This window comes from Cygnus olor, chromosome Z (assembly GCF_009769625.2).
Source record: "Cygnus olor isolate bCygOlo1 chromosome Z, bCygOlo1.pri.v2, whole genome shotgun sequence".
NCBI classification, from domain to species: domain Eukaryota; kingdom Metazoa; phylum Chordata; class Aves; order Anseriformes; family Anatidae; genus Cygnus; species Cygnus olor.
Window position 1 is genome coordinate 81,221,579 of NC_049198.1, and position 14,342 is coordinate 81,235,920.

A 14,342-nucleotide genomic window follows, 5' to 3' on the forward strand; every position below is an offset into this window, starting at 1 on the left:
TTGTAGATGGGTGTCACGTTTGCTAGACTCCAGTCAACTGGGACCTCACCTGATAGCCAGAACTGCTCATAAATGACAGAAAGTGGCTTGGTGAGCACTTCTGCCAGCGCCCTCCATACCCCTGGTGGACCCCATCTGACCCCAAAATAGGACAAAATCCTTCAAGACTATATTGGCTCAAATACTGCCCTGCTTCTTGTTGATTAGATACTGAATGTCCTCTCAGAAATGGTAAAACCCCAGCATAATGGAGGCCTGCCAAAAGCAGTACTATGCACTTTGCCTCATCTGACAAACATGTCTGTGCGCCCACATTTCAATTTTGCACTGCAAAGTGAGACAAAGAACTCAAACAGCAAACACATAAAAATTACCTGCTTAGTCAATTAATTATGTTGTTGGCAAAAACACCACAATAAAAAGTAAATCAGGTCAAAATACAGCAGCACAAAAAAATATTTTCAGATGTTTCAAAATGCTAATTCACTGACATCTTCACACAAGATCTCACTGTAGGGTCCGTAAAGTTTAGTTTTGAACACGAGTCAGGGTGATAAAGCTCTTTAGCAATTTTAACATGTTTTGAGATGAGCTACTTCTCATTTTACAATAAGGGACAGCTAAGTGGAGCTGTCATTCTAAGGTACTGTGTCATACTGGAAGACTAGGAAGGCAACAAGTCAGCCACAAGTTCCTGGATTTGCAGCATGCTCCTCCAAAAGCACTAGATGTCAATGAAAACAGAAAATCAAAGTTGCTACTTACAAGGATGCCGCAAGTTTAATTTTTTTCTTTAAGAAAGGAGAGGAGTCCTCCCACACAAGGTCTCGTATTTCACAACAACATGAGAATTTATTATAAAAGAACAGATTTTGAAAAAGTACAGTTTAATACGTTTACCTGATCACATTAGTTTTTAATTAATCTCCGTACTCACACAGCTGCTTTATTCCTACATGCTGTAGGATTTCAGATGCATTGTAGGAAACATACAGAAAATGTATATTAAAAAAAAAAAAATAGTTTTTAACAGAATGGTAGAAATGCAAGAAAGATGAAACAACCAGCCAGAATGCTACCAATAAGGCAAGACACCAACAAGAATATACTGAAGCACAAAATATTGTATTTTATTCATGTTTTAGTGAGATTATTTAGTATCCCTCAATGCCTTCAGTCCCCCAATATCAAAATGGTTATAAAAAAAAAAGTGGCATATCCTAAAGCTTTTAAAAATGTCACATTGTTTTAATTCTTTAAAAAACAAGAGCTACAAATATGACCATTAAATAAAGAATTTTTAACTTTTTAAAGGAATCAATTCAATCACTCATGTTTCCATGTTCCTGTTTACCTTGGATGCTCAAGGTGTAAGTGACACATTGACAGACATTTGGCAATTTTCTTTTCAGCACGGAGAGGTGTAACTAGACATTTCTTCAGTAGCTGACTACTGTTTCACATAAAGCCAGGTACAGAAAGCTTTTTATGTTTCCTTTGGTCTGACAATGAATGTTTGGTTTGTAGTCTTCAACAGTGTTCCCAGTTCATCCTGGTAAATGACCTATGGGAGTGTGTATTAGGATTTTATTTTCTGTTTAGCAAAACACAAGACCAAGATGTTTAAGATTAACTACTAGGAACACAAACTCCTTAAAACTGCTGAGTATCATCACACAGGATATCTTGGCTATATAGAATCAAAAAAAAAAAGTTTGCAAATTGTTTTTGTATTAACAGAAAGCAGTTGCTCTGTGACTTAAATGCCAGGAAACATCAATCATCTGTCTCTCCAGAGTAGCATGGATGTGCTGAAGCCCTGACCCACCTTCGATATGGTAGAACAGCATTTATCAGGAGAAGCACTCCAAATGTAGAAACCCAGCATTCTGAAAGCTGGTAGTTCACATGCATCCAACAAAGAAAACAAGACACTGCAAATACTATTACTTACAATGGTATCAAAGAGGAGGAAATTAAACAAGATGTATGCTGTTCTCTCAAAGAACAAAGATCACTGAATTTCTGCTTTACAAAGTGTGCAGTGCTATTTTTTTAATTAAATTTATGCTATTCTTTTTTTTAACTTTATGTAGAAAGGTACATTTATGACACTACTTTAAACAAAAGGATTGGATTTGTTTACTACACTTTACATAGAAACATAAATAAATATGGCAAGCAAGGACCATTCCTGACTCCTCTGATGTAAGAAACAATTCATAATTGTGAGGGAAAGTAAGTGTACAGAGGAGAAAATTAAAGCCTGAAGAAAAGAGTACCAGAAAAGAACAACGTGCTTATGCAGTAAAGTGGATCAGACTGACTATCGGCATGTCTGGGAATAGCAAGAGACTATCTTAAACACTAAAAAAATGCCATCACAAATTCTCTCTCTCATTCAAAATAACAGAACAGACAAAGACAAGCTCTTTTCAGACTGTTGTGTATATGGAATTTTAAGATAGGAAATACAAATTGGTTAAGATACTGCTAAGAATAGCACAAACAAGAAACAGTACTTCACTTATCACTTAATACAAGTTTCTGCTACAGAGAAAAAAAATCAGTGAAACATCCAGATCTTGCTGTATTCCAAGTATATATACAAGTGGTAGTCCAAAAGTTACTTGTCTTGGATTTAATTTAAGCACCTTCATTACACAGTGTTCTTTACTACAAAACAAGCAAACATACATTCAGAACCCTAAAACTATTTTATAATTAGCATATTTTAAAGCATTTTATGTCAGACAGGTGCATCCAAAGTTGTTTTTCTTCTAAAGATATGCAATCTGCAGTAAACAGCTCTTTGCATTACCATTCACACATAATGCAACAACTTGATTTTTGCAGGTTATTTATTTAAATGTTTTCACTTTTACAAAATACTTCAGGAGAAAAAAAAAACACAAGAAATTTGCACTTCAGTTTCTCGTTCTTGAAACATGTTACTTCATGAGATCACTCTCACTCAATCCTGACCCCTCTGCCATGCAAAGGAACTTAGTTTTAGGGGCTGTATCCCTGTAAGCCCCAGGCTTGCATGTACGTAACAGTAACATTTCACACATCTACAGACTGTGTAGTGCTGACTTCTGAGGACCACAAAGTTCTTCACTAACAGTTGCTTAAGCCTCACAACACCCCTGTGAGGTAGGTATGGTATTATCCCCAATTTACAGAACCAAGACTTTTGCGTGTGGCACAACCACACACAAGTGTTCACGGATCTATGAGAGCAGCTTCTTAGCTTGAGCAAAATAGTGTTAAAGTTCCTGCAGTGCTTCAGAGAGTTAAAGAGTTTGTACTGGCACTCTCATTCAGGCTGGGGGGTGGAAACGGTTAAAGCAAAGTGCTAGGTAGGTTGCTGCTCTGCCACCTCAGACAGGTTGTTTTGGAATGTTTGTACAGGTGGCTGGACTGGCTGAATCGTTTGCCACACTTCAGACAGGCGTAAGGCTTTTCTCCTGTGTGCACACGGATGTGTTTCTTACAGTCTGTTAAGGTCAAAAAAGTCTTGCAGCAGATCTTACATGCATATTTGCGTGCACCTTCTACAACCAAGACGTTGTGCTCGGATAAGGCTTTCTTACATTTTGAAAGAACATCTGCAGATGCCCTTGTCAGCTGTGGTGGACCGGGTTGTGAAGGATGCCCATTATCAAAAGAAGTGGTCCCATTCATGATCAGCTGGGAACCGGATGAGTTATCCTGCAGCTGGGAGCTCCTGACAGAGGTCACAACAGGCATTTTGGGGGCTATGCGGCGGTAGCCAGGAAAGCTGCTAGCTCCCCCTCTTACAGAGCCTATCATAGCTCTTGAGAGAGAATGGAGGCCCAAGCCCGACCGTGGAAAGTCCATGCCAAACTGTTCTGCAGCCCGGTACCCCGAAGTCTGCACACAGGGAAGACCCATCACATCCTGCATTGGTCTAACAAAATGAGAGTCTGCAGGCTCACTGAAAGGATTCTCAACATGAGAGACCGTGGCAGATGAATGACCACTAGCAGGCCCTGATTCTGGACTCATCAGGTAAGAGGCATCGCTGTCCATTCTGCAGTCACTTGTTGTATTTGGAATGTTGTCATCATTATTTTGACTAGCACCATAGCTGCCACCCCTGCTTTTATTCAGAAAATTTGAGATACTGAAAGATGACTTGTGTTCCAGGTTATTTGACACCTCCATAATATGGATATCTCCCACCCTATCAGTACTAGACTGCGGATCAGAAAAGCTACGATCACTGCTCTCAGGACTTAGCTCTATCTTCTCTGCGCTGACAACTCCTCCTTCCACTTCAACAGACTCGCTGCCTTCTGCTTGGGATGTGACATCACTCACCTCATCCTGAGGCTCTGGGGAGCTCAAGGGCTCAGATTTAACCACCACCCTCATGTGCTCCTTTTCGTTTAAACTGACCTCTGGATTGTCACATGGGAAGTTGTTCTTCTCAGATGCAGCCTCCTGGTCGAAGCTGGTTTCCACTTGTGTTGCCTGGGATGCCATGGACATCTGTGGAATGTTTACTCCACTGTTGTCAGACTGGCTGGGCACTTGAGTATCTTCCTGAGCACTGAAAGACTGATCAAACATAATAGTACTATCCTCCTGGTTATCAGTGATGGCATCGGCCTTTGAGTTGTCCACAATCTTCAGTGAATCTGCTGAAAAGAAATCCTCCCGTGAATGAACTACTGACTGCGCACTCTCTGGAGTCACATCAGAAACAGACTCATCTATGGCAGGCCTCATTCGCTGCCTGGCCCGATCTTCTGAAGACTGCTTACGCTTGTGGAGACGGCGAATCGGAAAAGTAGTGCGCTGTTCTATGTTACTTCTCATCGTGGAGCTCATTGTGTTTGGTTGCTCCTCTGAGCTCTGACTGGAATTTAAGGCAGAGCTCACAATACTCAGCCCAAGCTGCTGAAGCATGAAAGACCTCTGCATGCGTGCATTTTGCTCTTGAACTCTATCAGTCGGTGGAGACATTGGCAGTGTCCTGGTAGTAAGGTAGTGTTTGCATGCTTTAACAACAGAGTTCAAATGTAAGTGAGATGCAGCCAGCAAGACATCCATAACATTGCTCTCTCCAAGCATTAGTGTGGAAGTGTACATCATGTCTATGAGAGCAGCAAAAGCTTCTGCTGTCACCACTTCACTATCCAGCTGAATCATATTCATGGTTTGATCTCCTTCTGCTACAGTAAAGAGAGCTCGGAAATGCGTGCTACACGCTGCCAAAACGGAGCGATGGGCTTTGAAATGCCTGTTTCCCACTACAATGACGCAGTCACAAAGTTGGCCATGAAGCCTCTGGTAGTTGAGCTGCTGAAAGATTTGCTCAAAGTGTCCTGGAAAATCCATGATCCTATAAAACAAAGCAGAAGTAACTATAATATTAAAAATGGATGAGGTTCTACTTAGACCACAGTGAGACTGGTTTTAAAAAGGAAGGATGATGGCTAAAATACAGATGAACAATAACTAGATCTTAACTCACCACTGCTACACTCTTACTGTATGAGAACTAACAATCTTGCAAAGACCACAAGGGAAAAAAAAAAACTGATTCTGTCATGGAGGTGGCCTAGTACAATAGCGACCTAAGCATCAGAGTTGTCACAGGCAGCTCCACTGCAAACTGAATAATGCAGGTCATTTTACCTCTGTTAATTTCCGTCCAAACTAAAACATACTCCATAGTAAAACATCAGATCCTGGTTATATTAAAAAAGTAAAAACAGAAACAACAAAAAGTAATTGTGAAGAATCCACTGGAAGCTTTGTTAAATTGCTTATGGTATTAGATAAACTCCCACTGAAGTCTGAACTTTAATGCCAGTCTCATTCAATCCAGCTCTTGCCTTCTGCAAATGACTTTCTGCAGTTTCTCAGCTACTGCACTGAACCATCAATCACATACCCGCTTTTCACACGGACACTCAGAAGAGGCAAGACACTCCTGCACTGGAACAAGTGGTCAGTTCTTATCTCAAACTGCAACCTTTATCTATCAGAAGTGTAACGCAATTTTCATATCCACTGTAGCATATAAACTGGGATGCACTCCTCTCTTCTTTCTAGGAAATACATAAAATGGTACTAAGAAAAGTTTAGCAGACATTAAGAGCTGTCTCTATACTATTTCTTACGAACCTTCTTGGTCCATAAGGAAATTATAGAGAACTTGTATAAAACAATGCACTACTCAAGACAACTAGACAAACTCAGGGGTGTTTTTTTTCCAGAAATTTCCAGCAACCAAACCTAAATAAAATCTTTGTACTCACTGTAAGACTCATGAGGTGTCACCTCAACTTTTTCTCATAAGAAATCAACAAAGTGCGAAATCTGGGCAAAGGAAAGGTTGCTTGGAGGGAGGGGATGTATGTCCATCTACATACATACTTGTGTTAATGTTTGTTTTTCAATATCAATACCAAAGTATCATGTGGCACAACTGTAAAGTAGCTACAATAAAAGGTCACACAGAATTATTCTTTTGAAAAAGGGTCAAATATGAGTCTACTGGTACAGAAAGTTTGTCCTCAAATTTACATGTTTACTTCACTTATCACACAAATTGTGAACAAACCATGTGCTGCATTTGCATATGAGCAGTCACGACTAATACAAATAACATGCATGAAGAGTTTCTGATAGACACATCCTATCAGTAAAGAAAAGTAAAGTCTGCCTAGAAATAATGTTTGTATTTGAAACTCATCTCCACAGGTGGTTCACTTTACACAATGGCTTTGCTTAGAAGCTACATGGAGGCTGGAGACAGTACCTGCGAAGTACACACACTCATTCAGAGAAAAACTGGTAGCATTTGGTAACATGGATGTTAATCACCTTGCAGTTTTGTTCACCTGGATATATAGTAACCATTTACCTCCAAATTAGAGGTTGTGCAGCATTCTACATTATATAGTGTACTGCATATCATTAAGTTGGAAGGATCACCAGAAAAAGCAGCATCTCAGAAACGCAAAGCCCATCTCCAGAGATCCTAGGCATGAAGCAGCAGCACATGATCACAAAGGCTGTCTGAGGATGGAGAAGCATGAGGGCCCTAAGCAGCTTGAAGCTCTGTGCTCTTCTTTGCTGCTATGCAGAAAGCAGTAAGCAAGGCAGGGCAGATATGGGACTACTACTCTTGAGACACGTACTGCTGTAAAAAAAAAAACGTTGGCAAAGGTCAAGAAGGTATGCAATACACAAAAGGTCTCGACCGATGGGTCTACATTTGTGTAACCAGGCAGCTACAGAATGAGAAAGACCTGTGGGCTTCCAACAGCAGCTCAGATGCAACTTGGATGCAGATACTCTCCATCGTCAGCCTGTCACGAGGCTACTACAGATGTTAGCATGTGACAGCAGGTATCATTTTCTGATTCAGATTTATGAAATCCCTTAGAGGCAATCCGGATAAAGAAAGGGACCTGCTCAAGTATGCAGATTTTGCTGCACACAGGCTAACACTGGGCTCTATCAAATGAAGGGAATCAGTAATGGAGTAGGCCAAGAGATCCAAATCCAAGGCAGAAGAGGTGGCAAACTAATATAAAAGGACAAAGACTAAAACCATTGGCTGACACAAAGTCTGACTACATACCCCCTGTCCGCTCCAGCTGCCAAGCTGCAGAAGAGCAGCAAGAGGCAGCTCCCAAGGCAAGGTGCTGCTGCCTCCCACTTCTCCCAGGTGCACAATGCACACTTTGCAGGTGCTAGCTTAAGAAACATTTCACCATATAGTGCACTGGACTAAGAACCCTATCCTTGTCAAAAGCCTACAGAATCAGAAAAGCCTAAAGAACCAGAGCTTATGTAAACACCAAAAAAACAAAACTTCTGCTGACAAGAATCAGAGGCAGTCGAGAAGCATTTGCCTCAACCTTTAATTGGTTCCTGTGTATTTTGAAAGCAGTAAGAAATTGCACTCTATGCCTTCCAGCAATGCTGAGGGTCCAGTTTTTAGTGCATCAAGAATCCCCTAATTTGGCAACACACAACCTATGATGCATGAATGCATGAAATATGCACTGTAATAAGATCCAATTAAGTAATATGTCACAGTTCCAATCATCTCTACAGATGGAGATATAAAAGTAAAGTATGAAATTAAACTTGTTGTTAAGAAACAGAAATACAGGTAATAGGTGATTTTATTTACATTCCACTACGAACACATATTTGAGAGTAAAACAGGTCATTTTCAAGTAAACAAAAAAAAAGGACAGACAATCTTTGGAATTGCACAGTTTTTATTTCTGCACACTTCCTCTAAGAGAAGTGTAACACAAGGGAAAGTGAGGAAATCCTTCCTAGTGGTTACAGAATGACATGGAACAATAGGACCAGTAGACCCTGAATCCCAGCAACCTCAGGCAGCAGGACAAAAGGATCACAAGGAGACTGAACAGCCACAAGTCCCAGCAGGAAGTATTTGTAATTTGGTAGAGGTCAGGGCTGCTCTGTGACCAGTTCTGCTACATAGCTGCCTGCCTTTCCAGCTTTTGCACGTCTAGTTAAACAAATGCCTTCCTTTGTTTCAACAACCACAGCACATGGACTTCCTCCTCTGTAAGGAAAACTCCCCTCCAGCCAGGCTTCTCTGGAAAGCTGAAAAGGGACTGTGAAACAATTTCTTGTTTGTCTCTATTTGCTCGGCTCTGAGATGAGCCAGGTGTTATCTCTGGCATAACACTCTGTCCTTGGCTTCACGGGACGGAAAAATAAGATTTAGGGAGAATTTAGGGAGAGGAGGAAAAGCAGACAGGGAGGCCTAGGAGTTGCCACAAGCGCCAAAGAAACTCTTTCTTTCCCTCCCTTTGGACTACCATCACTGCAGTATGTTCACTTGTGAGGGACCTTTATGTGGGACAGCTTTGCTCTCGACTCACTCCCCACGCAGGAGCAGCAGCTCTAAGGCTATGAAGTTTCACATCCCAGGCTGATCTGCACTGTGAATGGTGCTGCAGTCTACAGGCAGACACACTGAGAACACCAGGCATCTACTGAAGGAGGACAAGGAGAGGATCTCTTTTTCCTACAGACTGCACCTGAGCAGTGGTACTAATCACAAGTATTTTAAAAAAATACAACAGTGCTGAACCGTAACTACCACCACCTACAAAGGCAGGAGAGCTTTACTGTGCCACATCTGCAACTGAGAACAGAATTGTTCCACCTGCACATTTGCTCCAGAGGCACACAAAGTGCAAGGCCCAGCATCAGCTGCTTCAGCTGCAAAGGGTCATCAGGAGCAATGCCATACCCAGACAGTTGAGCACTGCCCATTCTCTGCACGCTACCTCAGGTCATTTTACAGTGCTTCAGGCACTATAAAGCAGATCAAATACTGAGAGCTTGTGTACTGCCCAAAACAGAACAGTTCCAGGAGGCAGTGTCCTTCAACAGATTATGCAGTAAGGCATTCTAACCCATGCAGTGTAGACTGGTTAGAAAAACAAACACAGGACAGGATTCCACATCAGTAGAGAGGTAGAGCTGGACTCCAGAAAGGAAGATGGTCCTTTCTGCCCTGGCAGCAACATGTACTTGAGCATCAGATAATAGGCAAGACCTTCTGTTTTTGATCAGTGGTCAAAAACTGGATTTCAAAATTCAGAAAGTGTTCTTGCTTTAAGTCACCAAGGAATGCCTGAAGCCTGGGTGTACCTGGGACAAGACAACCACCAGTTCTGCTTCAAGTAACACTGATTTGCCTTGGTATTTCACATGTACTACACCGCAAAGGCTGAAGTCCTCAGACCAAAATCAAGAAACACAGAGTAGCTGAGATCTTCTGCGTGACTCGCTTGAAAACCAGAAAGCTAGATTTGAGTTGTATACTACATACAATCCACGTATGGTATTAGGTGAGATATCAGTTACTTCAGGTCACTAAATATATGCAAAGCATCTAAGTCAATATCGAGAAATTTCCGAATGGCCTATATCTGGACACACCCCCTGAGTCTTTCTTTCTTTTCCTGGCTCAGTGACAGCTCAACTTTCAGGAATAGCTGGCCAAAAAGACTCCCCTGAAACAGTCATGTGCTGCATACCCTCATCACTTCCTTTACAACAAGCCAAAGTCTCAAAGTCTCTACGTGTCTCTATGACCGAGTCATGTACACCACCAAATGCTGTGCAAATGCCTACTTGGCTGAAGAACACAGGTGCTTCCAGCTGTGTGGGGTGGTTTCAGCAGCCAGTTTCGGCAGCCTTCATGAAGCTCACAGACCACTTCCACTCGACTTTCTGGGTACCCAGGGAACTTAGATTAATGCTTTGCTAAATCACACCGTCACCGGGCCTCAGATTAGGCATCACAGAATGGTTTGGGTTGGAAGGGACCTTAAAGATCATCCAGTTTCAGCCCCCTGCCATGGGCAGGGACAGCACCTGCTAGACCAGGTTGCTCTAAGCCCCATCCAGCCTGGCCTTGAGCACTTCCAGGGATGGGGCATCCACAGCTTCTCTGGGCAACCTGTGCCAGTGCCTTACCCTCCTCTGAGTGGAGAACTTCCTCCTAGTCTCTAATCTAAATCTCCCCACTTTTAGTTTAAAACCATTCCCCCCTTGTCTGCCCAAGCAAAAGTTGCTATCTGTTTTATAAGCCCCCTTTAGATACTGAAAGGCTGCAATAAGATCACTCCAGAGCCTTCTCGTGTCCACGCTGAACATCCCAAACTCTCTCAGCCTGTCTTCACAGGAGAGGTGCTCCAGATCAACTCTGTGGCCCCCCTCTGCACTTGTTCTTATGCTTCCCTGTCCTTCTTGTGCTCGGGGCCCCAGAGCTGAGTGCAGGGCTCCAGGTGGGGGTCTCACGAGAGCAGAGCAGAGGGGGACAATCCCCTCCCTCGCCCTGCTGGCCACGCTGCTTTTGGTGCAGCCCAGGGCACGGGTGGCTTTCTGGGCTGCAAGCACACATTGCTGGCTCACGGTGAACTTCTCACCAACCACCACCCCCAGGTCCTTCTCCTCAGGGCTGCTGTCTATCTACTCATTGCCCAGCGTGTATTTGTGCTTGGGATTGCCCCAGCCCAGATGCAGGACCTTGATAAATATAGTTGAAAGATGCTACTGAAAAGTGCCCAGAAACTTGGGTTTTCCTCATAAAAGAAACAAAGGACAATGTATTAGTTGTACCTCAAAGCCCATTCCCAAAAACCTATATTTAATTTAATGCGATATCATAGGTACCAAGACTGCGGGAATCCCTGGAAAACAGCCAACACCTGAAAGTTTGTCATTACGGTATTAATAACTCTTGACCAATTAGCCATAACTATGTTTCACAAAACACTGCAAGAAACTCATACTGCATTTAACCCATTGTATTAGAAATAATACATTTCTTAAAAAGCCTCACTGAACTCTGAAATACACATGGTATAATATCCTTTCTACTGTCTTTTTTTTTTTTTTTAATAGGCTATCTAGATGGGAGTAGGGTAGAGGCAGGCAGAAAGGAAGCCTTAACGTTCTTTGACATTTTGAGCAAGTTTTATGACTTAGAAAAATGCACACTAACAACATTTTCAGACTGAGTAAAAGGTGGATTTTTAGTTAACAGTAGTTTAAATGATTTGTGGTTGCCCCATACAAGTGAAACAATGAAATAGCAGTGCTACATTGCCTTTACATACACTTCCATATGGTGAATGCCAGCCATGAAAGGTATTCTTCACGCGCCCATGAAACGCCACAGAAAACATCAGCAATGAGCAACTCTGACTGATGCTTGAGCTTAGAGCACCACATCTGAGGTGATTGCTTTGCCAGGTTTTATACATAGTTCAACTCAGAGCATTTGTCTCCCCGTTGTCAGGGAATGTGACTTACAGCTTGTCTATGAATCAGAAAGGATAAACTGCACTGCAAAACCTGCTGCTGACTGCACCAGCCCTCCAGGGAAGAGTAAGAGGTTATTATATAACTTAGTACTCTTTCATCTCCTGAAAGGTACTGGAAGTAGGTAGTCCAAGCTATGGCAACACCAACTCATTAATAAAGAGTAACAGCATAGTCTGTCCGCTGCTAGGAGCATCTTTAAGAGGACCAACTGCAAGCTTCCAAAGAATGGATAAATATATCTTGGACGCTCCTGGTTATCTGGAGAAACTAACGTCACCGTGATGGCAGCACATGTGGCTATTCACCTGCTTCCTCAGGTTTCTGTTCCCCACATGTCAGCCCCGTGGCGCATCTCTTGGTCTCTAGATCCTGCAGCACAGTATCATACTTCACAGCAAGACACAGAGTAAGAGCCCGGAACACAGCAGTCCTGTGCTCTGATGTGCCGTCTCACCCAGTCACCAGGTTGTTTTCCAGGAATCAATATAGAACAGGACAATTAGATCATGGACTCTATTTGTGGTCTTAGGAAGCTAGAAAACCATCTCGGTATGAGAAAACAACCGTTGCCAGGAACACAGAAGTTTTTTAGGCATGACACAGTGACACAACTGAACAAATCTCTATCAGTAATATCGCTAATTGATTCATTCAGAAACAGAGCAGCAGGGAAGGCTGCTACACAAAACTGACAATAAAGCCATTTAAAGGCAAGGAAAGATAAACTGCATTCAACAAGAATAGATCTGAATTCTTGTTGTGATCTGTTAACGTGCTCTATTATCACGTTATCAGTGCAGGAAGCATTCCTTCTGAATTCATGATACTAAGGCAGTATTTATCAGTGGCCTTCCTCTCAGAAGAACGCCTCTGAAGAGTAAGCTGAGTTGACAGCTTCTCTGTTTATGAATTTCCCCCAGTTCACACATGAAATTACAAACAATATGGAGAACTGAAAAGGTGCACAGAAACACCCAATTGGAAAGAGGAGGCACAGACAGCTCAGCATCAGCATGACGTCTGCTTGTTCAATATGGCAAGAATTTCTACATCTAGCTCTTCAACTTCACTATTTACTGGAGGATCAAGCATTTTAAACAAACCCTGTCTAAATACCTTCCTCAGTGATTCTGAAGCTGAAGAGGTGGGAGGGGACACCACCACGGCAGCTGACCTAAAACAACTGAAGGGATATTCCATACCATATGGTGTCACACTCAGCAATAAAAGGTGGGGAAGGGGAACAAGATGGGGGGCCCTTGTTATGAGGACATCTGTCCTCACAAAGAACTGCTACAGATATTCAGGCCGTGCTTCCTGGAACATGGCCAAACATTGCTTATTGATGGGAACTAAGAGAGTAATTTCTTTTCTCTCTCTGTGTGCTTCCACATAGCCTTTGCGTGTTTTGTTTGTTTTTTTTTTCCTCTTCCTTTTAATGAAATTATCCTTACCTCAACTTGTGAGTTTTTTTTTTTTCTTTTCTTTGCAGTATACTTTCTTCTCCCAAACCTCTTTTGAAGAACGGGGGGTGGGAGAGAGTTTGCGGCAGAGTCTGGCTGCCCAGACGGGTAAAACCACCACAATTAGTACGTTATATCTTCAACCTATGCAAGTATCTGCTGCCACATGACCAGTGCAATGGATGACCGCGGTATTTCATCCAGGAGCAGCTGAACTGTGTGCTCCTGCTCTTCAGAAACTCACTTCAAGAACGAATGCTCTAAACTGTGCCATTCCACACTCAGGCAGAGGTCTACATGGACGCTCTGCGGGGTTCTGTAGATTTTAGCACATACAACGAGGAGGTAAAACGGGAGTATTTTGTTAATCACTGCTAAAAAGTCGCAATTTAAAGCCACAATTTACAGCGACTTTGTACACACGCTGCAGTAACCGAGCTCCTTCCGAGCAATTCCGGAAGGGCCGGGGGGGGGACGGGAGCACGTCTGGTCAGTCCCAGGGCTGGACAGGGCTCCGGCTCCCGCTGACACCGGCACCAGCGCGGACCTACCTTTTTCCCGAGGCGCGCTGCGTCGCGGCAGAACGCCACCCAGGCCGCTGCGGCGGCGCGAGCGGGAGGCAGCCCGGCAGCACGGCGCCGCCGGGGCCGGCCGGGGGCAGGAGCCGGGGGGGCCCCGCAGCGGGGCCGGTCTCGGTGCGCGCCGCGCCGCCGCCCCTGCACCGCCCGCCGGGGGGGGTGCGGGGCCGGCCCCTCCCGGCCGCCATCGCCGCGCACGTCACGTGACGTCACGGCCCCGCCCCGCCGCCCGCGGCCCCCCCACCCCCAGCCCGCTCACCTGCGGTCCCCGCCCGCGGGCCCCGGCGGAGGGGAGGGGAGGGGAGGCGGCGGCAGGGCAGGGCCGGGCAGCTGCGGTGGCGGCCGCTCCTCGGCCCCGCGGCCCCGTCCCCGCGGGTCGGCTCCGCCCCGCCTGCCGTACGCTGCGGCGGCCGCGCGGCCGGGC

General features: G+C 44.0%; 1 protein-coding gene across 2 annotated transcripts; it reads right to left on the reverse strand.

Annotated features, from left to right (window-relative positions):
• Positions 1–895: 895 nt before the first annotated feature.
• Positions 896–14,324, reverse strand: ZBTB5 (zinc finger and BTB domain containing 5). 2 transcript variants are annotated; one of them, XM_040541253.1, is made up of 2 exons: positions 14,178–14,324; positions 896–5,374 (listed from the first exon to the last, which is right to left on the reverse strand). In XM_040541253.1, the coding sequence occupies exon 2, from the start codon at positions 5,368–5,370 to the stop codon at positions 3,346–3,348; it is 2,025 nt and encodes a 674-aa protein (XP_040397187.1). In that variant the 5' UTR covers positions 5,371–5,374; positions 14,178–14,324; the 3' UTR covers positions 896–3,345. The 2 variants fall into 2 exon arrangements, with proteins under 2 accessions (XP_040397187.1, XP_040397188.1); XM_040541254.1 differs by lacking the exon at positions 14,178–14,324 and adding an exon at positions 13,892–13,993.
• Between the last annotated feature and the right edge of the window lie 18 nt (positions 14,325–14,342).

What these genes read in the sequence shown, in the direction of transcription:
- ZBTB5 (XM_040541253.1), bottom strand. Translation starts at nt 5,370, where the DNA reads ATGGATTTTCCAGGACACTTTGAGCAAATCTTTCAGCAGCTCAACTAC.